This window comes from Caloenas nicobarica, chromosome Z (genome assembly GCF_036013445.1).
Source record: "Caloenas nicobarica isolate bCalNic1 chromosome Z, bCalNic1.hap1, whole genome shotgun sequence".
NCBI lineage: Eukaryota > Metazoa > Chordata > Aves > Columbiformes > Columbidae > Caloenas > Caloenas nicobarica.
This window is the reverse complement of record NC_088284.1, coordinates 36178897-36206438: the sequence shown is the minus strand read 5'-3', so window position 1 is coordinate 36206438 and position 27542 is coordinate 36178897. Positions and strand designations below refer to the sequence as shown.

The 27542-nt window shown below is 41.5% G+C and overlaps 1 protein-coding gene across 1 annotated transcript; it reads right to left on the bottom strand.

The window, feature by feature from the left end:
* Positions 1 to 5887: 5887 nt before the first annotated feature.
* Positions 5888 to 27189, bottom strand: FEM1C (fem-1 homolog C). Its single transcript, XM_065657639.1, has 3 exons — positions 27064 to 27189; positions 25724 to 26453; positions 5888 to 9195 (listed from the first exon to the last, which is right to left on the bottom strand). Exons 2-3 carry the CDS (start codon positions 26265 to 26267, stop codon positions 7886 to 7888), a joined length of 1854 nt encoding a protein of 617 aa, XP_065513711.1. The 5' UTR covers positions 26268 to 26453; positions 27064 to 27189; the 3' UTR covers positions 5888 to 7885.
* Positions 27190 to 27542: the final 353 nt, after the last annotated feature.

Here is a 27542-nt window from a genome sequence, read left to right as displayed (position 1 = left end):
GTCCTAGAGTTTCTCGTTTGTGCAGCTTAGTCAGTTTTCATTTACATTCTGTGCTGTTACAGCTAACTACAACTCAGGACATTGGGAAGCTAATGAAGAAGATTAGGCCCTACAAACCAGGATAATCTGTTGGTCAGGTGCTACCTCCTTGATGAGCAGGTGCAGGAACTCCACACTACACGATCTAATGACTGGTGACTGGATCTGCTGCTCCCTAGTAAAGCCTCGGCTGTGATGAAAGCCTTTTCTATGGTCCTAAGTATTTTAATCCCTGTGTGGATTCTCTCATGCCTAGCAAGAGTCAAGCTCATGCTGAATCCTCTTCAGTGGGATCTGTTAGTAGGGCCTTTGCCTTCTGCCCAGTCTGCTCTTCTCAAGAAAGCTACACACACAGTAATACTGCACAACGACATCAGCCTAATTTCCCTACGAAATTCTCGGTGGTTTTGTTTGTTTTCCTAGCAGACTGTTCATGTATGAAATTACTGATGTCAAACCATACCTGGAGCAAAGAGTCTGAAAATTAAAGTCCCTGGTGCCAGATGACCTAAAGCCTGTCCTCTGCTACAGCACAAACTCCCTATGGTCATTTGAAGAGGTCACTGAGTCTGTGCCTTAGTTTCTGCATTTGTATAATAGAGAAAATATTTCTTTACACCACATCAACAGCATTTTGTGCTAAGGTCAGTCATGCTCTCAGGAGGAAGTATCAGTGACACGTACAGCACGGCTGAGTAATTTTCCAACAGCTAATCATGGGGCAGATCCACCTTAGCAAACAACTACATTATCTCATTTTAATTTTCCAGCTCAAAGCATAATGTGGACTATGGGATGTGAGGTTGGATAGGCAGTTAGCACTTACAAGCAAGAGGCGGAAAAAAAAACCAAAACAACCACAAACTCAAAACAAACCACAGTGTGTCAACTTATGATTAACATAGGAAGAGAAACAGTGAACTGTGGCTACACCTGTATTAGCAAGGAGCAGATCTGTAGCATGGTGGAGTTGGTGCCAAGGATCAAGTCTGTGACAGTTTGGAGGGTGAAGGGAACAGGAAAGGAAAAAGGGCTTATTTCAGCACAACTTACAGTCTGCTCCCATGAACTGAAAACCCACTAGACATCACAGCCTATTAGGTGAGCTTCTGGAGCACATCTCTCAGCTCAGTTTCATACAGAAGGAATCCAGGTCAGGGAATGAGACAACTCTGTGATATGAACCCAAATATGCAAAGTGTGGACAATTGGGAGACTCGCTTCAAAAGCACGCTCCTGATCTAAACTGAAACATGGGGCGAGTGCACCCCGCATGGGCCAGCCTGGCTGCAGGACTATCTGCTGTTTGGGTCCAAGGTGAACACAAGGTGGGATTGAACAGAAGCCATGTGGACTCCTCATTTAGCAACCCACTGGGCATCTCTCTCACACAGCATATTTTGTTATTTTACAACAGGCCCATTATCTTTCCTCTCTTTTTTTTTTCTCCCAACTCCCTGGCATTCCCACTTCACACATGAGAGGGAAAACAGCATGATAAAGAAGGTGATGTATTTCCCTCAATCAGCAAAGCCCGATAAATGGAGAAAGAGCACACACAGCTTCAGAGGACTCTAAAGTTTACTATTCTGAAACTATGGGATGAAAATAAAAATAATCCAAGCCCAGCTCATCCACTGAACATTTTGCCTCACTTTCAGGTTAGGATAATGCTGGATGTGAATAGAAGAAAATGGCATCTAACAAAAATTAGAACCGGACAATACAAGCTAAACTATCTGAAAACAACTGACTCTGTTTACTGTAAAAAAAGAAACCCTCCCATTGTAACAAGGAAAGAATTGGCAAATTACGTTGCAGGTTCAGCAGCAGCAAAGGTTTAGTGAATCGGTGATTCCCTTTTTTGTGTGTGTAACATACAAGCAGGGGAGGGGAAAAGTTAGAACTGAACCATTTAATCAGCTTACTCTACCCTGGACTATTCTCTATTCTTTGTTCATCCTTACAACATTTTTGTTTTGTTTTTTGGGTTTAGCGTAACCACATGAAGGCTGAGGGAGGATAACTGTGTCTGAAGGACACAAGTGCTGAAACTATGTAAACAGTCAAACACACAAAACTGTGGAAAAAAATCAAATCCTAATTAAGTTCCTAATTATTGAAGGACTGGACTTCCAAATATCTTTCTAAAGAAAAAATATGGCACGGAACTTATGACTTGATAAATCTTCAGGAGATACAATAGAAGCAACCCTTTGAATTTCAGACTGGAACCCCCCATTTAACTGGTAGCCTCACACCCTCTGGCTTCTGGTGGACACTTGTACGGATCAGAAAGCAATTCTTTTTCCTAATTCAACATGGTTGTCCATAACTTTAGTCTCAGTATAGAAACTTCTCAGTTTTTCTGAATGCTGGAGATCAGCTGCAAGGTGAGAGTTTGATTTGGCAGGAGGTGGAAGGGCTTTCTGCTTTTCACTGCAGATGGTATATGGCCCTCTGAATATCATGCGGGAAACAAATAAATGTGTTGCCTTTGCCAGAGAAACATACCATACACTTGTCCTCTTCCCGTGCTATTTTGTATGGTGAGTTTTGGTCTTCAACTGAGAGCCAGTGTTTGCTACTGCCAAGAAGCATTTTTGCATGGGTATGGGGCTTAGATAACCAGCAGCCACTTCTAGACGAAAACATTTTTCACCACCTGCAACAGCAGAGGGATGAATAACGATCTAAATGATCCTTTCCAATTCTTCCTTTTCTAATTAGGAGAATGTACATTCCATTCATTAAAGCCATCTGTCTGACAATTATCTTACTGTAAAAGCTCTGGATCAGTTTTCTTCATCCAACAGCTCTTATTTTTTGATGCTGTTTGTTACTGATTAGGCCTAAACCTAAAATTTCAGCTCTCTGAAGTGTACACTGCCTTTAAATAGGGAATTGTGACTACTATGCCTAACCATAAACATTACAATTGCAATGTTCTTCAAAATTTTCCATTATCCAGCTGCCTTTAATAAGGATCTTCTCACAGTTTTTCCTCTAACCCTTGGAGAATTCTACTCCTCTATTTTTTTAAATTGTTAATGCAATAGGGAAGAGACTTAAAAAGCTTTAAGGAGAAAATTAATTTGTGCAACTTTCTTAAAAAAGTGTCTGTTGCTTACTTCTTACAAGGTCCTGCTAACTACTAAAACTACTATGTTTTAACAGGGTTAATAACATGACTAACTGCATTTTCTAGAAACTGGGAAAACAACTTCTCCTGTATTTCCAAGTTTAAGCCTCTTCTTCGCTGTCACCCACTTTTAATTTCAAGGTTTGGCTAGACCACCATTTCAGAAAAGAAAGAAAATGAAACATGACATTTTGTTTAAGTTACAATTCTTAATGACATGAAGATCAATGTCTAAAGCTGCATCACTCACATTTAACAATTTATATTCAACAGAAAAAGGGGCTTAAGAAACAATACTGCAGTAACCCTAACAGTAACAGATTATAATATAGACTCAGAGAGGTGTCCTCCAAAACATATTTTTAATGTAATCTGCATTTGGAGCCTAAAGAGAGTAAGAACAGAGAAATATGCTTGTTATTCCTTTTTTACATTACCATTAAAGATAAATCACTTAGCGCAAAAAAGAAACTGCAATATTTCCATACATGGAGCTAGCCCTCCATAGAAAGTCTTTGTGATAGAATGGAACACAAATACAATGTTAAAACCAAACCAGCAAGAGCTTTTCATTCGGCCCTCACTGAGGGGCCAACAGTTACTTTCACACTCAAAGCCAAGAGATACAAGAAGTCCAGTATGTCTCACATCAGTTCCCCAAAATTAATTTGAAGCGTTAAATACTAGCTGACTTTGTTGTAGTCACAGAAGAGAGAAATTAGTGTTTAGAATACTTAACTCGTGTTTGTCAACATTTTAGAGTATAAGGTGCATTCCACTCTATATTTCAAAGCATGAGGAAGCTGTTTCAAAAGCAGTTTTATCCTGCTACTGTCACCTTGCAGTTGACATAGAAGTGAGGAGAGGCACATTTTTCCTCTCATAAGGTTTTTAACTTTTTATAAATCCTCCTGTAAACATTCTGCTATAGCACTCTATACCTTTTTTAAAGTAGTGTTTCATAAAAATTGAAAGACGTTAATTTTAACCTATTGCAAAACAGTTGTTAAAAGAAAGCTCCTTGGGGACTTAAGAAATACACAAAATTACTTCCTATCCAGGGACTGTTGTAAAGTATATATGGAAAACTAACCACACTCTTGCCATGCATTTCAGAAAGTGTCTTAACACTGCTCTTAACAAACAGAACAGAGACACCACAGACAGCTGGAATCTTGTTACCAGCGTAAGTGATGCGAAAATAGGAATACAATTTTAGAATTTGGTAAGGAAAGCATTTCATTTCTATGAGAATGCTCTTCAGCTTCCTGGTTGAAGTATTTCAGTTGAAAACCAAGATGATTACAAGAAAAACTGCTTTGAGCATTTATCCCCTACCCCAAAAAATACAACTTCAGAGGTCTTAACAAGCAAGGAGGTATCAGTGCCTTTGTCTCTCCAGAGCTACACCTGTACATTATTTAATTGGTTTTAAAACCTGTTTCACCCCTGCAGGGCACACATTTTTTTCTGCAGTGTTCTCAACATTTTTCTGCATCAGTAGCTCGGAAGCAGTACACTTCATCAGAAAAAAAAGCCCGAATAGGAAGAAAAGAAAAGAACAGGAAAAGAAGTAGTTAAACATATGACCAAAGAACCCCCAATTCTTTGTGTTCTGAATGGTCTTTAGTTCCTTGTCCTTACCACAGTTTGAGGCCAGCTACCAACACTGCTGCATTTAGCATCAACATGTTTCACTAAAATAAACTTATTCCTACCTCTGAAGTAGCAAGAGTAAGAATGGGGGGGGAGGGGGGGAAGAGAAAAAAAAAATGCTGGTCCTGAAAGTTGGTATCTATACAGGAGTAGAGAGAAAACTGATGTGGAGACAAAACTGGTTTGCCAAGGGGGCAAAAGTGCTACTACACATTAGCATTGGCCTTAGTGGCACATGCATCTCAGACAGGGCCTGCTGTTCCAAACCCCCCTCCCACTTAGTAAATCCTGAGCTAAACCCTAACACATTATCCAGCACAGGCTCTGGACCAATTTGGTTTAAAATTAAGAAAAATTAATCAGGATAATGTAAACATCCAAGGCTAATTGAAAGTGGTATTAAATGTATGAACTCATTTGCCTGGACACCTAAGTCCAAGTATCTGGCAAGGCAGGAGTTCAGCAGATAGCCTCATCACCATAAAAATTAAATTCTGCATGGAGGTTAAAGTCTTTAGGACTGATGCACATTGGTAGATATTTAGACAGAACTACAGACAAGAAATCAGTATGGCCTCTTAAACTGGCTTGGTTTTAAAGAGTAGCTAACAGCAGATAACTTGCTTTCACTAGATTCACACACAGTTAATAGTGATATGCTTTCTCTTTTGGGAATGTTTTCCACCCAAAAACTTGCTAACAATTAACATTTTTTAGACTATATTTCTGGACTAATGATGTCCAATTAATTTTAAACAGGATATTTGATAGTTATGAAGACAGAAATGTAAACTAAAACCACTAAAGAACATTACAGATTCTAGAGTATCAAACTCTAAAAATCTAAAAATCCCCTTCTCTGTGGCCTACATAAAAAGAATTATTTTTATGGCTTGAAGAATTATGTGGATCATTTCTAGGGTGGTGTGATTTGTGATTCTGTAGACACTTAAAGAATAGCAGAAAAGCATTAAAAAAAAAATCAAACTAGACGTTTTCACAAATGACAAATTGGGTGGCATGTGTTTTAATCATTACAAATGAGAGAAATTCAGCCAATTGAATATAATTTTACTCCTGTGTATCTGCAAGAGAAACTAACAGGGTTTCTTCATTCTCATAATTTCATACAACATAGACATGGCATAGGACAAACAGGTGAAAGTTGTTTCAAAATAGAGTAAGAAAGTAATAATACACAAACAGCACTGCTTTCAACATACTTTTGTTTAAAATATCCCCATATTTTTCTCAAGAATGACTAAGCTAGTAGGCAACACACTGTACACTAACAGGAACCACAGAACAGCCTGAAAGCAAGGAAGAACTGTTCTTATATGCTCCCAAGACACATTCTTCCTCATCTTAATTCATAAACAAAAAAAGTGTTCTGATATCAACTTAAAAAAGACCCTGCTAAAACAACTTTACCTTTATCTAGTTCACTTGGCGTCCAAATAACTCTATCGCTAACAAAGGCCTAAATCAACTTGTTAAATTTCTGGAGCAAGAACCCCATAGGTACAATTACTGCCCACCACTGAAATGAAACATCAAGTCAAAAATATCCAATATGTTAGACCACTAAACTTGCAAGTAAACTGCATTCTATCCAACAGAAATGAATTTTGCTTTAAGACATTTGCAGGGCTAATGTGCCATAATAAATTCTACTAGTTATCAACAGTAAAGTGCTGAATTGTATTAATTACCTGAATCGCACTCACATTTATGATCTTCATTTATAGATTTTTTTATCAAGTCAAAAGAGCCCTTTCTGTTTTAAAAGCTAAGCTGTTGTGCAAATATTATAAAAATAGGTACTTTAATTAGGAGCTATATACACAACAGAACTTCCGCTTTTTGTTAAGTACAGCTGACATAGTAGAGATGAAAAATCCATGCAAGTATTTATAGAGAGACTTAAAATGAAGAAAAAAGGACACTGCTATAGAACTTCCAATACCCTGGCATACAGCCACTCACTATATTAGATGATGTCTAGATCTAGACTGATTAACATCATGCCACCAACATGCTTTAGTTTCTTTTGTAGCTAAAGTTGATTTGTAAATTTTAAACTACAGCATACATTTGATCTATTTCGCATTGAAGCGTATCATTAAGTTTGAGGTTAAACTTTGAGCGAACTTCACATCTAGTCACAAAACCAGCACAAGCAAGACATTAGTGCAAAGGGGAAGGTGTCAGTTGTACATAAGGAGGACTCTTCCCCTGACTGCATGATGCGATAAAATGATTTTCAGATTCAAAGTTCAAGTGGACTACGATGAGAAAAAGCGAGATTTTCTTCTCCCAAATTTAGGACAAATTTCCAGAAGATCAAAATGAAAGCAACCTCAGTTAAAGCAATCAAAAAAGTCAAACCCAAGTTTGGAGAGCTGATAAGTAACTCTAAAATTCATCATGCTACGAAGACAGCATTCTCAAAAGAGCCCCAAACAAACTGCAAAATAAAATTGGCATTTAAGTTGAAATTGGCCAAGTGCTGCATAGAAATATGCTCACACACAACAGTCATGTTTAAGCCAGTGCATAGAGAAGATAAAAGCACTTATGGTAGTTGCAAATGTTAACAAGTCCATACAACTTGTACAGTTTAGCAATGAGTCCATAGAAAAAGAATAGATTAACAGTAGAAATGCTGAAGCAAAACCAAAAAATTATGACCTTCCAAGTGTATAAAATCCACATAACAGTTATAGTAAAAAGACATCAGTGGAAAATACTTAACTCAGTCCCAAACACCCAACAAGCAAATAAGACCAGAATAGACAAGCCTTTGGCAGACAACTTTAACAGTCTAAATATGGCATTACATTTCTAAATAATCCACAAAATATATTATATGGCATATTCATATTAAATACTGGGTAACCAGCTCTACAGATCTGATGCTAACAATGCTTTAGCCAATGAGAGCAAGATGAAGCAAGCTAAGGGAACGCTGGTGTATCACAACAGTGCTAAAGGAAAATACCATCACCAAGTCGTGCTTCAAAAACAGTACTCTGGGACTCCACACTATCATCTATGGAGCAAAACAAAACTCTCTAGTTTTTCAGGGATGTGCCCTGTGTAGTATATGTTATGATTCACTATTACACGAGCAGCAAGACACTGCAACGTAGTATGATTTATGGGCTGGATTAAATTCTTTGCTATCTCCTTCTCATCCAGCAAATCACTAGCAGTTTGTTTATGCAAGTTTGTGGCATCAAAGTGTGAACCTGACTTGATAAGAAGATTCATGATGTCTGGATGGTTGTTCAGTGCAGCAATGTGTAATGGACTGTTGTTATCAGAGTCTCTAACATTTACATCAGCACCACATTCCACCAGGATAGCAGTAACTTGTAGAGAGGGGAATTTACAAACTGGGTAACGACCCACACATGTAGTATTATTGTCAACAGCAAGGTGAAGGGGACTAAAGTTGTTCTTCCCTCTAGGCTGAAGCTTAAGAAACTTGTAAATAGTCTGTTTCTTAAAATGCTCCTGTTCTGAGCTGCAAGGTACTTTCTCCAACAAGCAAATTAAATGCAAAATGATAGAAAGGGCTTTGTTCAGCTGTACTGGATCAGGAGGACACTGCGATTGTTTCATGGCCCGTTCTATTTCAAGAACACTTTTGCACAGTATACCCATAAGATCATCAAATGTGACAGTAGTGCCTAGCAGGCCTTTTGCCCTATCCTGCAGCATGAAGGAGAAAAGTTCAGCAAACGATAGTAAACTGCTGGCTGTCATAGGGCTCAGTGGATCAAGATTGCTCTGCTGCATGTCCAAAGCATATTTCCATAAGTTGATGCAACGCTTGAAGTTTCCAGAGTCTGCATAGACAGCACCTCTGTATCTAATATAGTAGGATGTATCTGGGTGAGAAGGGCCAAGAATACGTTCTCTAATTAATAGTGCTTGCATTCTCATTTCATCAGGGTCTGCAATAAGATTTTCTAGCTCTTCTCTGCTGTTTACCTCCTTGGCATAATCATACGCCATAATTAGTGTTTGTGGCACAGGTTTGCTCAGGATATTAGTCCTATCACTGTATCTCATTTCCATAGCTCGCTTCCAGTATTTCAAAGCACCAAGCAGGTCTCTCTTTTTGTCCACAAAGGTTGCTCCTAGAAGTTCCAGAGCATTTATGCGCTCAGCCTTACTGGTCTGTACATGCTGAGTCAGAAAGTCCACAATATTTGTGTGGCCTGTCACACTAGCTGACAGAAGGGGAGTCATGCCGTAACCATCTTTTTCCATTTTTGCACAATACTTGAGAAGCATCTTCATGATCTCTAAACTTCCAGATTCTGCACAGTCATGTAATGCAGTGTTTCCTGCAAGAAAATAAACACAATTACACAAATTGTAATCAAATTATGGTCCAACCCCCACCACACTAACAATTAAAAAAAATAGTTAAAATGCCCAAACGTTAATAGTTAAAAAATAGTTGTTTTGACATCTATGGACTATGAAAGGCTTGGATGACCAAGTAAAATATTCAAGATATGATTAAATACCAAGTCTGCCAGGCAGTTATACAAATCAAAATGCTTGATATTATTGCCTGAAAGAATTAAAGAGGTTTTAAGGACCTTTTTGTCTCATTATTAAAAAGAATCCAAAAAACCAAAAACCACGTAAGTAAAATTGAATTCTCCACTACATAAAAGCACAGGAGCAAGCAACTCCATTGTTTTGAAAAGCCAATCAAGGGGGAAGACAACCAGCTTGGCTGAACAGAGAACTCTTCATGGAGCTCAAGAGGAAAAAGAAATTGTACACTCTCTGTAAGCGAGGTCAGGCTTTTCATGAAGATTACAGAGCTGTGGTTCATTTACACAGGGACAAAAAAAGACAAAGCTCAGAGTCGAAACTGGCCAGTGTTGTGTCAGACAACAAGAAAGGCTTTTTAAGTATGTTAACAGCAAGAGGAGGTCTGAAGAAAACATCAGACTGATACTTTTTGAAGATGGCCACATGACTAATAGGGATGGAGAAAAAACAGAGGCATTTAGTGCTTTTTTTGCCTCAGTCTTTAATAATACAGAGAGATCTTGGGCCACCTGGTCCCCTAAGACAGAGAACCATGACTGTGGGAGAGGTGACTTTCCATTCATGGACACTGAATTTGTAAGGGACCAGCTGTATCAGCTGAATGCTCACAAGTCCACAGGGCCTGGTGGGATTCATCCCATGATACTGAAGAGGCTAGTGGATGTTACAGCAGGACCCCTCTTGTTAGGGAATAGACTGCCTTAGCGTATTGAATTATTTGGTATACTGCTTCTTATAAAACTTGTTTAACGTAGAATTCACTTAGCGTAAGTTTGCTTAGCATAACCTTTGGACTTTATGCTTCATCAAGTAAAAACGACCACAGAGTCTTCAAGCTACAAGATAAAGGGAGCTGTGTCTTCGGAGATAAGTAAACAAACAGAACAGCATCAAACAGAAGAATGTTTTGGCTGTTACAAATAACTTATTTTCTCCAGCTCCAGTGACAGAACAGCAACTGAAGGTCAGAACTTTGTCAGTCAACCTGACAAAACTGAAGAGACCCAATGAAGAACAGGGGGACTCCAGACTCCAATTTTGCAACAGGCCCAGGGTGATGCACAGAGGGGCTTGGGCTGGGGGGTAAAATTGAGCAAGTTCTTTTCTGCTGAGCATCCCTCTTCAGGAGGAACCCAGCTCAAGCTGCTTTAAGTTGTACCTTGCAAATCAGTTATTTATTTTAGAAGCATTTCTGGAATCCATATCTGAGTCTCTGCCACAGGAAACCTAGGGAAAAAGAACTTCTCTAAGATTCTCAGTCATCTACGAAAGGTCTTGGGAGTCTGGGGAGGTCTGCACTGACTGGAAGCTGGCCAATGTTAGTCCAGTTTATATGAAGGGCATGAGGGAAGACCCAGGAAACTACAGACTTGGTGATGGACCCCCTGCCCTGTCGGGCAGAGAGGAAAGATCTGAGAGAGCCCCTGCCCTGTCGCTGTCAGGCAGAAGTAGGGGGCCAAACAGCTGAGAAGGGTTGGAAGCAAGTTCCAGTTAGGCATCGCTGACAACCCCCCTCCCTACCTGCTTTGCTTCCCCGGGTGCCCCTCCGTAATAGGTTTGAGGCCCTGGATATTGAAGAAGACGTAGGTGGGGACGTGGTGCAAGGGCCACCTATGAGGTCACATAGGAAGAGGCGATTGACTCCACGCCTCAAGACTGCCTCCGACAAAAAAGAAAGAAGGGTAATTGTGGTAGGCAATTCCCTTCTGAGAGGGACGGAGGGCCCGATATGCAGAGCTGACCCTCAGCATCGGGAAGTTTGTAGCCTACCTGGAGCTCGGATCAGGGACATCGCCAGGGCGCTCCCCAAACTGGTGCGCCCAACAGACTATTACCCCCTACTGATCTTCCAGACAGATGGGGAGGAAGCGGCATCCCGTAGTCTGAGGGAAATGAAGAAAGACTTCAAGGCCTTGGGACGAATGGTGAAAGAGTCTGGGGCTCAAGTTATCTTCTCTTCCCTCCTTCCATTTTTGGGTGATGATGTGGGATGGAATAGAAAAATTAAGTCTGTAAATGATTGGCTTCGGGACTGGTGCTACAGGCAGGGCTTTGGGTTCTTTGATAACGGCTGGTTTTATAAGACACCAGTCCGGTCAGTGATATGTGGGAAAGGTTTATCCCACAGGGGTAAAAGGATGCTGGGACAGGAATTAGCAGGGCTCATTTGCAGGGCTTTAAACTAGATTTGAAGGGGGATGGGGTTGTAGCTGGGCTTGCATCAGTGGGGCAGCACGCTGGAATCCATAAAGACCGGGAGGCCCCTCAGGCCCCTAGGGTGAAGTCAGTGTACTCGGCTCGCTCCCTGAAATGCCTGTACACCAATGCGCGCAGCATGGGGAATAAGCAGGAGGAGTTAGAAACCTGCGTTCGGTCAGGAGATTATGATCTGGTGGCATTAACAGAGACATGGTGGGACAGCTCACATGACTGGAATGTGGTCATGGATGGCTATGTCCTTTTCAGGAAAGACAGGCCAGCCAAGCGTGGTGGTGGAGTTGCTCTTTACGTGAGAGAGCAACTACAATGTATAGAGTACTGTCCAGGTGCGGTTGAGGAGCGAGTTGAGAGTCTGTGGGTGAGAATTAAGGGGCAAGCTGGCAGGGGTGACACTGTTGTGGGTGTCTATTACAGGCCACCAGATCAGAGTGAGGATGTTGATGAGGCCTTCTACGGGCAGCTGAGCGTGGCCTCACAGTCACAGGCTCTGGTTGTTATGGGAGATTTTAACTACCCTGATGTTTGTTGGAAGGACTACTCAGTCAGCCAGCCTCAGTCTAGGAGGTTCCTCCAGTGCATTGATGACAACTTTCTGATGCAAATGGTGGAGGAGCCAACTAGGAGAGGTGCGCTGCTGGATCTCGTCCTCGCTAACAAGGAGGGTCTGGTTGAAGCAGTAAAGGTGGGGGGCTGCCTTGGTTGCAGTGACCATGAGATGGTGGAGTTCAGAATCTCCTGTGGTGGGAGCAGAATACCGAGCAGAATTGCAACCCTGGACTTCAGCAGGGCCTTTTCAAACAATTGCTGGAGGAAATCCTGTGGGCAAGGCTGCTTGAAGGTAAAGGTGCCCAAGATAGTTAGTTAACATTCAGGGACTGCTTCTACCAAGCTCAAGATCAGTGCATCCCGATGCGCAGGAAGTCAAGGAAGGGAGCCAGGAGACCTGCGTGGTTAAACAGGGAACTGCTGGGCAAACTCAAGTGGAAGAGGAGGGTTTACAAATCATGGAAGGAGGGGCTGGCCACTTGGGAAGAATATAAGGCTGTTGTCAGAGGATGTAGGGAGGCAACTAGGAAAGCTAAGGCCTCCTTAGAGTTAAACCTGGCAAGAGGGGTCAAGGACAACAGGAAGAGCTTCTTCAAATACATGGCAGATAAAACTAACACCAGAGGCAATGTAGGCCCACTGATGAATGGGGTGGGTGCCCTGGTGACAGAAGATACAGAGAAGGCAGAATTACTGAATGCCTTCTTTGTCTCTGTCTACTCTGCCGGAGGCTGTCCTGAGGAGCCCCGTACCCTTGAGGCCCCAGAGGAAGGCAGGGCAATGGAGGAGTTTGCCTCAGTTGATGAGGACTGGGTTAGGGACCAGTTAAGCAATCTGGACATCCATAAATCCATGGGTCCAGATGGGATGCACCCACGGGTGCTGATGGAGCTGGCTGAAGTCATTGCTGGACCGCTCTCCATCATCTTTGCCAAGTCTTGGGAAACGGGAGAGGTGCCTGAGGACTGGAGGAAAGCAAATGTCACTCCAGTCTTCAAAAAGGGCAAGAAGGAGGACCCGGGCAACTATAGACCGGTCAGCCTCACCTCCATCCCTGGGAAAGTGATGGAACACCTTATCCTTGGTGCCATCTTAAGACATATCAAGGATAAGAGGGTCATCAGGGACAGTCAACATGGCTTCACCAAGGGGAAGTTGTGTTTGACCAACCTCATAGCCTTTTGTGAAGACGTAACAAGGTGGATTGACGATGGCAGAGCAGTGGATGTGGTCTACCTTGACTTCAGCAAAGCATTTGACACCGTCTCCCACAGCATCCTCACGGCAAAACTGAGGAAGTGTGGACTGGATGATCGGGTAGTGAGGTGGACTGCAAACTGGCTGAAGGAGACAAGCCAGAGAGTCATGATCAATGGGGCAGAGTCTGGTTGGAGGCCTGTATCTAGTGGAGTCCCTCAAGGGTCAGTTCTGGGACCAATACTATTCAATATATTCATCAGTGACTTGGATGAGGGAATTGAGTGTACTATCAGCAAGTTTGCTGATGACACCAAGCTGGGAGGAGTGGCTGACACGCCAGAAGGCTGTGCTGCCATCCAGCGAGATCTGGATAGGCTAGAGAGTTGGGCGGGGAAAAATTTAATGAAATATAACAAGGGAAAATGTAGAGTCTTGCATCTGGGCAGGAACAACCCCAGGTTCCAGTACAGGTTGGGGAATGACCTATTAGTGAGCAGTGTAGGGGAAAGGGACCTGGGGGTCCTGGTGGACAGCAGGATGACCATGAGCCAGCACTGTGCCCTTGTGGCCAAGAAGGCCAATGGCATCCTGGGGTGTATTAGAAGGGGGGTGGTTAGTAGGTCAAGAGAGGTTCTCCTTCCCCTCTACTCTGCCCTGGTGAGACCGCATCTGGAATATTGTGTCCAGTTCTGGGCCCCTCAGTTCAAGAAGGATAGGGAACTGCTGAAGAGAGTCCAGCGCAGGGCCACAAAGATGATGAAGGGAGTGGAGCACCTCCCTTATGAGGAAAGGCTGAGGGAGCTGGGTCTTTTTAGCTTGGAGAAGAGGAGACTGAGGGGTGACCTCATCAATGTTTATAAATATATAAAGGGTGGGTGTCATGAGGATGGAGCCAGGCTCTTCTCGATGACAACCAACAGTAAGACAAGAGGTAATGGGTTCAAGCTGGAACACAAGAGGTTCCACTTAAATTTGAGAAGAAACTTCTTCTCAGTGAGGGTGACGGAACACTGGAACAGGCTTCCCAGGGAGGTTGTGGATTCTCCTTCTCTGGAGACATTCAAAACCCGCCTGGACGCCTTCCTGTGTAACCTCACCTAGGTGTTCCTGCCCTGGCAGGGGGATTGGACTAGATGATCTTTCGAGGTCCCTTCCAATCCCTAACATTCTGTGATTCTGTGACTTGTTAGTCTAACCTCAGTACTTGGAAAAAATATGGAGAAGATCATACCGGGTGCTGTTGAAAGGCATTTAAAGGACAATGCAACCATCAGGCACAGTCAACACGGGCTCATAAAGTGAAAGTCCCGTTTAACTAATTTGATATCCCACTACGATAGGGTCACCAGCCTAGTGGATGAAGGGAAGGCAGTGGATGTCATTTTTAGTTTTTCTGGATTTTAGTAAGGCTTTTGATACTGTCCCTCACAGCATCCTTTGGACAAGTTGTCCAGCTGTGAGATAAGCGGGTTCACAGCACGCTGGGTGAAGAACTGGCTGAAGGGCAGACCTCAAAGGGTGTGTGCAAATGGGGCTACATCTGGCTGGTGACCAGTCACCAGCAGTGTTCCTCAGGGCTCAGTCCTACAGAAAGTGCTATTCATTTTACTTGTCAATTATCTAGATACAGGACTTGAATGCACCCCTAGCAAGTTTGCTGATGACGTCAAATTGGGAGGTGCTGTTGACTCTCTTGAGGGACAAGATGTCTTGCAGAGGAATCTAAGCAGATTAGGCAATGATTAATGGGATGAAAATTAACAAGAACAAATGCCGGATTCTGCACTGAGATGGAGTAACGCTGGGCAGAAGTATGACCTGGGAGAGCAGTGTCTGTGGAGCAGCCCTGCAGAAGGGGCCCTGGGGTGCTGGCTGACAGCAGCTCAGTGTGAGTCAGCAGTGTGTGCCCTGGCAGCCCAGAGGCAAACCCCGTCCTGGGGGCATCAAACACAGCACAGCCAGCGCTCAGGAGAGGGGACTGTCCCCTGGATTCAGCCTTGGTGTGGCCTCACCAAGAGGGCCGTGCGTGGTTCTGGGACTCATGATTCAAGAAGGATGTGAGGGTCCCTGAATGCCTCCGGAGGAGGGCAATACAGCTGGTGGAAGGGCTGGAAGGCATGTCCCGTGAGGAGCGGCTGAGGACTTTGGGCTGATCTAGTTTGGAGAGAAGGAGGCTGAGGCGCGACCTTGTTGCACTCTACAGTTTCTTGAGGTGGGGACATGAAGAGGGAGATGTTCAACTCTTCTCTCTGGGATCCAGTGACAGGACACATGGGAATGGTTCAAAGCTGTGCCATGGGAGGTGTTCAAGAGATGTTTGGGCAATGCCCTTAAAAATTCGATTTAACTTTAGGTCGACCCTGAAGGGGTCAAGCAGATGACCATTTTAAGTCCCTTCCGACTGAAATATTTTATACTGTAAGGGATTTTGTATCTGTTTCCAGGCATGAAAGAGAAACTTAGGCCTGCTATCTGTATGCTGTTTCACTTTCTCTTCTTCCCTTGTCAAAATGCCCTTCCTCTCTGTCTCTAGCAAGAATTAAAAAAAAAAACCAAAAAACCCCAAAAAATCCATATGAAAATTAAACCCGGGCTGACTCAACACTGGCTTTGTTTGCCTCTATACCATGCCTCTTCCTCCCTCCATTTGCCCGCTCTTCTGATTTAGATGCTTTGAAGCAATAATTGTACAGAACAGAAAATACAATCCATCACAACAGGCCCTTCATATCAGCTGGGGCCTTTGACACGGACAGTATATTCTGGGAGAGCTGGATATTTTGTCAAGCACAGGTATACAGCCAAACTATTCTTAATGCTTTCTTAGGTCTTTATCTTCAAGTCCCTCATTAATCCCTCTGCTCCTCTGGTTAGGATTCCCAAAGCCAAGAAGAAAAAAATGCCTTAAACACAAACCCATCTATCCTATAAACTTCTTATCATTTACATGCAGATTATTTCTCATTAGCAGAACATTGCACAGACTTTTATTTAAAGGCACTCTAGTCCTAACACCATGTGGGTATATTTCTAGTAAGCATTAGTGCCACCTGTATGAAAATGCTATCCACAGAAAAACAGAAAGCAAGCACTGGACACCACAGTTAAATATTTAACTATTAGTCTTCAACTAGATGAAAATTTTGCTTAACTTCAAATATGAGCACTTCACTGTAGGAGAAGGAAAAAGATGGAGACAAACTCTCCTGGTCCCCTCCCAACATAAGAAAGTTTCCTATGTGGTTGACTGCTTTTAAAAATTATAGGATTTAAATCCACCTTGTTCTTTCAAGTATATTATACAGATTCAGGTATAGCAATTTTTTAGCCTCCAACTAAATTAATATGTAAGTTACGAACAGAAAGCTCATGTGAAAATTCCACCTCAATTAAGATTTCTTACCATTAGCCCTGCAAACTCCACTTAACTACCCATCAGATCATCAGCTTCTGCTACACTGTCAGCAAGTTTCCACACTCATAAATTAAGACTTTTTTTTCTAAGGGTTCTCTGCCCATTCATACTCATCAAATTTGGCTTTTAAAAGCTGAGATAGAAGTCTCCTGAAACTTCCTTATTTGCATTTTTGGCAGGCTTTTTTTTTAATGCCAACAAGACACTGACTAAGTGTGCTTTGCTGTAGTATTTCTAGTCTCTAATGGAACTACAGTGGGTTAGGAAACAAAGCAGTAGTCTTGAAATCTCCAGCTGATGTTTGGGATAAGTGTGTATTTATAGATATGTAATCTCCTCATTGAAACATTTTGTATTTATCTTCATACACTTTATTTTTCCAGGCCCTCTAGAATATGCAGTTCATACTTTATACTAGAGTATTTAGCTAATCAAACTCAAATCAAAAATGTGTCTGCAATCTGTCTTAAAAGCTGAACACTGTATAGAAATAAACTAAAACTAAAACGGAGGTAAAATCTTCATGCTAATGCATTCTTTCTGCCACTAACATATTGTTCACGCTGTCATAAATATGATAAATTCAAAAGCAAAATATCCGAAGTTAGTACATGGATATAAGGAAAAAGACTCACTTATAAAATACACTTCAGAAATAGAACATTTATTCAATTTTCATTTCAATTATAAGAACCTGATGGAGGTCTATATAAATAATTCTGACATCCTCTAGCTTTTGCATACATGACTTTGTAACACATTTAGCTTCTTTCTAACAAGACACAGTAAGAGGATGTCAAATTGATGAAAAAACGCAAAAGCAAAATTCAGAAATATCTGGCCAAACCACAATGACTGTCCTCCAAATTCAACACCTACTTGTTGCCAGCAGAGCCAGATACCTTATATCCACAACGTAGACCTCTATTCTGTGTTATGAATTAGCAGATTATCACGTAACAGCTTGCTTTTATCTTCTGGTGGCAAGCCACTGAGACAACAAGGTGTTCATCCAACACTTTTTCAAGTTTTGGTATGCAGAAAAATAAGTATGTAGCAACTCAAGGTTTGTTAAGGTGAAAATTTTCTAATGTGCAATGGGCATTCTGGCTTGGTTTCCCCACTAGTATCCCAATCATCCCTCCTCAACTCCTTCTCTTCTAATCTTCAACTTCTTAAAACTTCACAGCTAAATTGGTCTGCTGCTTCTTCCTCAAACTTGTATGTGCACCATCTGAAGAAAACCTGACAGCACATTTCAAGACCTCTTAGTTGCTCTCAGTTCCAGCAACCAGAAGAACAACAGTAAGATGGAACAGTAGTTGTTCAAGACACACCGAGTTTCAATTCAGGCTCACAAGATACCAAAATTCAGCTGACACACTAATCAAATTCATATAAAAGACATGTCAAAAGTTATTTTCAAAAGCTTATGGCTCAAGTTTGACAGGTTCTTGCAATTATAGCAGAACTATGAACATATTTCAATCACCCAACCAGAATTTTAAGTGCAAGTTCCAAACATAAAAAAAACCCCAAAACCAAACAACCCAAAAAAACAACCAAGCAAGCAAGCAAACAAACAAAAAAACCACACAGAAAATATCAGATTGTTTCATTAACAGACAGTGAACTTGCAAAATATTCCTTTCTGGAAACATTTCTTAATAGTGGTCAGTGATTTTACTATTATTTACTAACAAGCAAGCTGAGGAAGACATCCTGACACAAAGTGCCACCTGAAAATATCAATTAGATCAAGATTCACAGAGCTAAATCAGTTCATACAATGGCAAGTGATTTTCAATCTTTAGTAACTTAGGCAATTTTTATCAGTAATAGAGAGGTCTGGCCACACTACAGTCTCTACCAAAACCAACAAAATTTCCAATCACAGGAACAGAGATTTAACTAAATTTAGGTGAAGTCCAGCGATTATGGCATGCATGGTTTCTCAGCTGTAATTCCCTCTGTCCTTATCACACACCGCAGACCAGAAAACCGTCAATAGCTGAATATTGTGGAGCATGAGACCATTAAATTCCTATGATAGAATGGTGTCAAAAGCAGACAGAAAAATACACGAACTTGCCAACTCACATCCATTATAACTCATCTCCCTATGCTGGAGAAAGTCTTTTAAAAACACAACTACTGCGGTCAATTGAGAACTAAAGACTGGCAGTTTTCTCAAAGCACCTGCACTTCCGCACTCGGTGATGAAGGCAAAACCAGATGCGTCTGTGTGTTGGCTGAGCCACCAGTTCATGCAGCCATTTCAGGATGTATTCCAGTCCACATACCCGTGCCTCACAGCAGAGCTCTGAAACACTGCAATTGTCACCTGTTTTCTACCTACAAGTCAACATTCTGAGATATTTTGAAAGTTGTAACATAAAAGCATATCAAAGACAAATTGAACAAATGGTATTAGTAACACTTAAGTTCTTACTGTTGCTTCACAACTATTAATATACATTTTGCTGGCTTTGACAACAGGACCAATGGCAGCTATTCATATTATGTATTGTAGATCCATCACCATAGAATGCTGCTTTTGACACTCTTTTATTACTTGCCAGGTAATGCTATGACACATTAATACTGAAAAAATCCACACAAATTAAGCTTGGCCACTGTCTGTGCAAATTCAGGTTCAATCCAACAGTCTATGCGTCATTAATTCACATTGCAGCTATGCAGAACATGTCAAAATATGCTTAAGGTTCCTAGGAATTTCACTACTCTGTCCAACTGTATGTCCTTAATTCAAAAAAAACAATTGGGTTTTTCATTTGTATTACAATTATTGACTTAAGCTTAAACAGCTGTTGCCGGCAACATATCGGTAGCAGTGTAGCTTTTTAGCTACTTATAGTAGCCCTTAAGAGTTAAAATAATCACAGTTATTTTAACCCATGTACAAACAATAAAGGAAGGTCATCCGCACTAATTTTTAGTGGCTGCACCTCACTTCAGTTTGACTGGATGGAGCAGGTACAGCAGTGGAAAGGACACATTGCAAAAAACCAAGTTTCCATAGACTAAAAGTGCACACAGGTAGACAGACAGTTGAGAGCTGCCAACTTAAAAAACCATAAACTCCAGTCTCAAGAAATAACAAGATTACCAGGCATCTACACTTAACAAGTGTCAAGCGTTAAACCTGAGGAAGAACTTGAAAGAAAACATGGCAATCACCTTAATATCTGATTCAAAGTCTACGTTCCATATATTGGCCAGGAATTCAATAGTTCAAATAACTATGGCAAATCAACCATTATTCTGTGAATTAACTGACTCATTTCAAAAACACCATATTGCCTATAGTGTCAAGAGCAGCGGCCAAACACAATTAAGCAGTTAATTCAATTTTGTTACTGAATAAACCATGTTACAAAACTCAAAGTCAACATTATATTTACTGCTGTATTAAAAAAAAGGAAAAAGGCTGAAAATAGAAGTAATTTGACACTCATTCTCTTTCATAAGCAGTTTTCCAAGGGACACAAACAAAGTCGTTGGTCAAATTAAAGTATTTTTTAAAGGTGTGAATGATGGTGTTTCACAGCAGGTTTAACTAAATTTTCTTAATCCATTTTAATTCTAAAATGATCTACAGGAATTTAACCACATAGAGAAGACTGCTACTACTACAACAAGACTAAAGGCTCTTCATTCTTGCACAGAAATAAAATTGGACTGGAAATGTTTTGCTAGTCACAGTACTTCTCAGCTAGAAAGTGAGTGCCACTATACTATGCTGCTAACACTGCTTACAAACTGTTTCTATCTGTACAAAATTGCACTATTCACATTACCTAATAACTTCCTCTAATTAAAAACTGCAACAAAGAAATGGACCTCCAGTCCTTTCAAATCATGCAAAAACAAATTAAGGAAAAAGCTATGGTCAGCTGCCACCATAGCTCCATGTTTTATTCTTCAGTTACAGTCCTCCGTTAAAAGTGGTATGAACATTACACAAACACTTCACATATCACAGAGCTAATTCTCCAGCTACCCAGTGTTACCAAAAGCTTATCAGAGTCGGGGGTAGGCATTCAAATTCATAATGAGGCCATGTCAGAAGCAAATAATTCCCAAAATAGACTGGCAGCTTGTGACATGGGAATGAAAGAAAATGAAGCAATGGCACAGAAAGTGATTTGACTTGATTTGCAACCAATTAAGTACATTCAATTACAAAATGCTCGATCGAACTTCTGGGTAGTAAGTTACATTAAAATTTAATATCAAACTGATCTCATACCCAAGATCTTTAAACATGAAAAAAATATTTAAACAACCGAACAGTATGTAAAATTAACCACATGTATTTATTTTTGCTGCTGTACAAATGAAATCAATCGTTTTAAGTGAAGCTGTTCATGTAACATTGATCTTTTTTTTCTAACAGAGGACTTGAAGTAATTAAGTCTTTCAGGAGTTGTACATGGACAGTGCACATGAAAACTGCAGAAAAATACATACCTACACTTAGCATGCAGAACAAAGAAAAACTAAAGGTATGTCTTTGTTTTAAGAAGAAATCGAGTGAAAAGTACAAAGACTTTCTAATCTCAAGAAGTTATTTTAATCTAGTTTCCATATTCCACAATGGAATAATTGCTCTCTTGCTCACTGAAGTACTCCATGAGAACTTGTATTATTAAGATTACCAATAAAAAGCATGCTGTTAATCATTTAATTGCAATATAAACTCCTTTTTAGTTGAAATTCAATAATTTATTCCCTGTTTAAAGGAATTATCCTTATTTTATTTACAGACATTCCTATGAAGTTGTTTCCACACAGTGTCACACACAAAATATTTACAAAATGCAGTGCACTGTGCCATGTAATACTGACCAAAAAAGGAGAAAAAAATAGAAACCCAAAAAAAAAAAAAAGAATACTTCTAGAGCAAAGACTTATTCACAAGGAGGGAAAAAGAAAGGAAAGGAAAAAAAAAGGGTGCTTTGCTTTGAGTTTTTTGTTTGGTGTTTCCCTTCCCCCCACTCCAAAATTAATCTTGGCAAGCAGACAAGACAAAAAGAAAAAAAAACTCAGATGAAAAAAAAACTTGTCAGACTCCTTAATGTTTACTGCAAGAGAAAATTAATTATTTTAACGAATATTAAACCACAGTGATCACAGAGCAAAGAGTGTGAATCTCTCTAATCCCTCTATCTCTGGGTCTGCCAACTCTGCGAAAGATTCTTTCCCCTACCAGCAGGTTTGAGTGTTACACTTTCCACTACCCCACATAAAATACTGAAATAGTGCAAGTCCTTGCTATAGTACTACTATACATATAACCTTGATGTAGTAACCCATAGATTAAGGTCTGCATGCTCCCATATCTACCAAAATGAGGAAGCAGCGTCAATAAGCCTTGTCCTCTACATCATTTTACAAAGCTATTCTAATAAAATACTGTGCCAGTAGAATCTAAGAACAACAAGATTTTGAATAATAGTGTTATTTTGCATTTTCAAAATACAGGAGCCCCTCCAACTTCTACGGTAGTGTGGAGGATCATAGATGACAAAGAATCAGGGCTTGCAGCAAACAATTCTGTGTAGATCTCAAGAGATACCTAAAGGAACACCTAGTCCAGCAGTTCTTAATATTTTCTAATACTCAGGAGGAGAAAAATTACTCTTTTGGCTAGTAGATGACTCTGCTAACAACAGAAGAGGGACAGAGTTAGTGAAGACCACTAGTAAAACCCGTGAATATTGCCTTGAAGAGAAAGAAACCACATACCAAGCAACTGAGCAAAGGAAAGACTTACAAGCCACATTCAGAAAAAAAAATCTGCCTTTCAAGCAGATATTTTGGAAAAGAGTCCTTATTCCCTGCGCCATTACATTCAGACCATCCTGGCTTTCAGCTCCTGTGTACTTTATCTGCAATTTAACTTGTTAATTGAAGAAAGGAAGCAAATGAATCTCGATTACTGCAGCAAGTCTGGTGGATGAGGATAAACCATAACATAAATTATAAAAACGTGCATTGCAAATTTTTAAAATGTAAGATCTAATTGCCCTGTCGTTAGAACAGTAGTATGAGATCCTTTTAAAATAGTCTGCATGCAAAATAATTTTAAGGCACTTATAGGAAATATTTTATTTTAAATACAAAAACCGACAAACACAGCCCCAGGTGTATAACCAAGAGAGTTCAAACCTGTAATTCAAAGGCCAAAGACTGCTACGACTTGAATTGCAAAAGTAATCATTTCTGTCTCCACACATAGCAGCCAAATGAAGACAGGGTACAGAAACACATCAGTGAAACACTGTTGAAGAATGCAGAGGTCTGTTCTGAACATGGCAAGGGAGTACCACTCTAATAACAGGTCACTGTCAGGCTTTGCAACACAGCAGAACAGAAAACTGCATGTGGCCGATACACTGAACATCCTCCTCATCCAGCACGAAGGTAAAAAAAACTCAGGTTTCTGCTACTGTAGCATTATCCACACCATTCCTCCTCTTAAGAGCAGCAGAAAAGCTTTAAGATCTTTACGTTCCAAGAGGGTGGGTTTTTTTAATAAAACAAAAAAACCCAAACAAACCTAACTTGCAATTTGAGATATTATTATATACCAGTGTGACTGGTTTATTATTGATATTATTATATACCAGTGTAACTGGTTTGTTATTTTTTAATCTGAAAAAACAGGAGTAATATACTGGAGAAGCCTCTGAATTAGGAAGACAGTGATGAATTAACTCAGTTTAAGTGTTGCTTTGGCTGCTTTTTGCTTTTCAAAAAAAACCACAACAAAAACCAACAAAAACCAACAAAAACCAACAAAAACCAACAAAAACCAACAAAAACCAACAAAAACCAACAAAAACCAACAAAAACCAACAAAAACCAACAAAAACCAACAAAAACCAACAAAAACCAACAAAAACCAACAAAAACCAACACAGAAACAAAACAGAAACAAAAGATCCGAACAAAAACCCCACCAACCACAACCAAAAACCACCACCAAAGAAAACCAAATTTCTACAGATATTTTTGCTATTTTCCACAAATCTAGGAGAAAAACCCCACCCTTTTTACCCCAGGTATCAGTTATCATCCCCACTAACACTGTTCATGTAACATAAAACATGTTCTTAAAAAATCCTTCGTTTACATTTGTGTTGCCTATGTGCTTCATAAAAGTTTGGGGAAACTGTGAAAGTTCAGATCTGCAAAACAGCAGAAACAAAGATAACTACAGGCTCATACTTTGAATTTAAAACTATTGGCCATCTTTCACAGTACAGCACTCATCTACCCCAAATATCTTGTTACCTCCTTCTTCACCACCTCCTCCTGCAAGACAGTGACAGACCTTCACTCTCCCTGGTGCAGCATCTTATCTGACACAGACTCTGAAGTCTTCATGAACACCTTAATCATGTCCTAGTCGTACTTGTGCACTTCCACAACTGTCTATGTTTCAACATAGACAAATAACACTAATGCACTAGTAAAGTGAATAATAAGGACCAGTAAAGTAAGTCTACTCCACTAGCACAAAATGAAGGTGAAAAATTGCTGCAGAGATCCATCTTTTTCCCTGTTACATCAGATATTTAACAGTGCTGCTCTGTTTGTACCTATTATATAAAGGGATTGTTTTAAAACTAAAAAACACCACACATTTTATATTTAGCCTGTTATTCCAAGAACTCTGTGTCTAGAAAAAATGACATTTTTATCCTATCACAAGTCCATGATGATTCATAAGTAACCTTAAATCCTTACAGAGGAAGTTTTATTTTGCTCTGCCCACCTCTATGACAAATCTGTAGTTTAGCTTTCTCTACATTAAACCCACATATTTGCACGATTTGCTGAAAAAAGGCATATTTAACTGAACAGCTTTTCCAAAGATTACTATCATATTTGACATTTACAAGTATCATACAATATTCTAGACACAAAGTACACTTAAACAGAAATAACTGTCTAGTATACTGTTACGAATGCGATTGTCCAGAAACAGGCAGTGGAAGTATTACGCTACAAAGAGGTTTATTAGCAGATTAGTAGTATCTATATAAGAAATAACCTGCTGAAACACAATCCTGGCTCACTGAACTAAAAATTAACTGTAACCTGCAATAATTGGTATGCTTCTCAGATTAGTATCATACCCAGTTAAAAGTTTGAGATGTAATAAAAACCCCAGTGATTAAACCAAGAGGTACACATAGTTAAGATCACAGCAAAAACAACAGAAATCTTCCCTTCAAACAATAACACCAGGGTAATTGTAAACAGAGGCAAAGAGATGTTCTTCGTGATCTCTGCACCACTGAAATTCTTCTGTTGGGATCGCAGTTACCTGCACCTTCATTTATTTAATCCTAATTTATGTTTTTGCTTAATAACACTGAAAAAAGGCCCAAAATTATTTAGTGATTGGGAGAAAGAGGTGGATGAAGAGCAAAGTCATTATTAATTTCTAATACAGAAAATAATTTTTCTCTGCTTCATCCTTGTACTAGCCTTATTGGCACCGGTCAGTTTTATGTACAACATACTTCGTTTGTTAAGAAACAGCATGAAACACAAGAATATATGCCCATATTTTTGAGTATGTTGCTAGTCTCAGCAAGTTTATCGCCTTTTTGCACATGGACGTGATGTTTCATATCACTAAGTCTTTTTAAGAATTAGAGGTTTAAGATTAAAATGTCTGAACTTAGAAGGAAATTATACAACCCGTTTTAACAAAGGAGTACGTCGAAATAAAAAATAGTAAAAACATAGCCAAATACATTTTATATCTTAATCATCCACTTTATGGAACTAAAACAATACTTTTGGATGTCAGCCTCCTAAAGAAAGGCAAATGAATAACTTTACCCTGACTTACCACAAGGAAAGTGAAAAAAATAACTTACCTTTCACACTTTTTCTGTTAACATCAGCTCCTTTTTCAAGTAAATACTGAGCAATTTCTTTGTGGCCTTTGTAACACGAGATCATCAAGCACGTATGCCCATGACGGTTTGATACTTCCAGGTCTGCTTTGTGCTCCACAAGGTATTTCACTATTTCCAGGTGACCATCAAAACAGGCAGCTCTAAGTGGTGTTGAATTCGTCAGAGTTGTATTGTTGACAGATGCACCATGATCTAACAGACACTGAACCACCTTCAAGTGGCCAGCAGCTGATGCTGCCCACAATGGCGGAGCCCCCTCGATGGTCTCACCATCAAAATTCACTGAACCACCAACTTCTATTGATGCAGAGCAATGGTCCAACAAGTATTCCACCATGTCCAGGTGACCATAACGGGCTGCCATTAGAAGTGGGGTGGCACCATTGGTTTTCTCTGACATCAGCAGAGCTACCTCTTCTCTTGTTTTGCTTGCCAGTAACTTGGATAGGAGCCGCAGCTTCCCATCACGAGCTGCATTGAACACTGCTGTCTTTAGATCCATTTAGTCTGTACCTCTCACCTTTTTTAAGGATACACGCCTGCCTTTTTCAGAGTCAAATGCTCACTGGAAACTCACAGACCAAACAGAATGTCCCCAGCTTCTTCTCAAATCAGTTTCATCCAGATGGGTCAACATGGAGACTCTGAACAGGGTCCTGACAAAGCACAGGCTGTGCTCGTTATAAACCTGCAAGATAAAGAATTCTGGGTGTTTTCGCCTCCAACGTGGCAAACCAGTAACCACAACTGTGTTTTTCTACAGCTGTCCCCAGACGACTCGCTGTTGCGGTGTACCGACGTCCAGCTGCCTTCCCTGGAGCCCCCCCGGGCTGCGCGGTGCCCTCCCAGGAAAGCTGTTTGGGGGGAACGGGCTGATCCTACCAGCGTGTTATCCATACCAGCCGCAGAAAAATCCTCTTCTCCCTTACAGCGTTACGAGCCGTAGTCCCGACTGGTTTTTGGGGCGTAGTCTAAGGCAAGAGCCGCCCCCCCCGGCTCCCCCAAAGAGCCCCACAGACACGCACCTCACGGGGGAAAGCCCAGCAGGGAAGGCGACGCACGCCCCGGCCGAGCCTCAGGCAGCGAGGAGAGCCCGAGCCTGCCCTCTCCCTCGCGACCACCCTCAGCCTCCCCAGGAGGCTCGCCGCCCGTCCTCAAACCGAGACCCCTCAGCACGCCCCCTCCCCCACCCTCCTGCCCCCCAGGGCCCCGGATCCGCTCCCGGCTCCCTCACGGCCCACCCCGGCCTCCCCGCCGGCCCGGCGCCGGCTACAAAAGGCCACCGGGCTGCGGGTTACCTTCCCGGGGCGCTATCGGCCCCCTCCCGCCGCAGCCGGCCTCAGAGGGAAGCCCCCGCCGCCGCCGCCGCCGCCGCCTCCCCCCGGGCCCCGTCCAGCTCCTCCATGTCAGCCGGTCCGCACCGCCCAGGAACGGCCCAATGCCCGGGGCGCGGCGCGGCGCAGCCTCCTGGGCGCGGCCGGGACCAATCAGAAAAGGGCGCGGGCGCCCGCCAGCCACTCGCAGCTGGGCTCGGGGCGGGACTACGCCGCCGCTCGACGGCGGCGCAGAACGCGGCGGGTGGCCGCTGGCCGCTAGGGGGCGGGCGAGGGCTCTTCCCCGCGCCGCACCCGCTCCAGCGCGGGCGGGGGGTCGGGGCCGGGGCGGGGGTCGGGGGTCGGGGCTCACGGCAGGGGTCGGAGCGGTCTGTGCCGCCCCTCCTGCGGGGTGGGGCGGGGGCCTCGCGTGGGGGCAGCACAACCCCGTGGGGCAGAAGATA

Bases quoted from the DNA above. Each gene is read 5' to 3' on its own strand.
- FEM1C (XM_065657639.1), bottom strand. From the start codon at position 26,267: ATGGATCTAAAGACAGCAGTGTTCAATGCAGCTCGTGATGGGAAGCTG. The intron at 9,196-25,723 runs GTAAGTTATTTT...ATTTTCTTGCAG, and splicing joins TAACAGAAAAAGTGTGAAAG to GAAACACTGCATTACATGAC.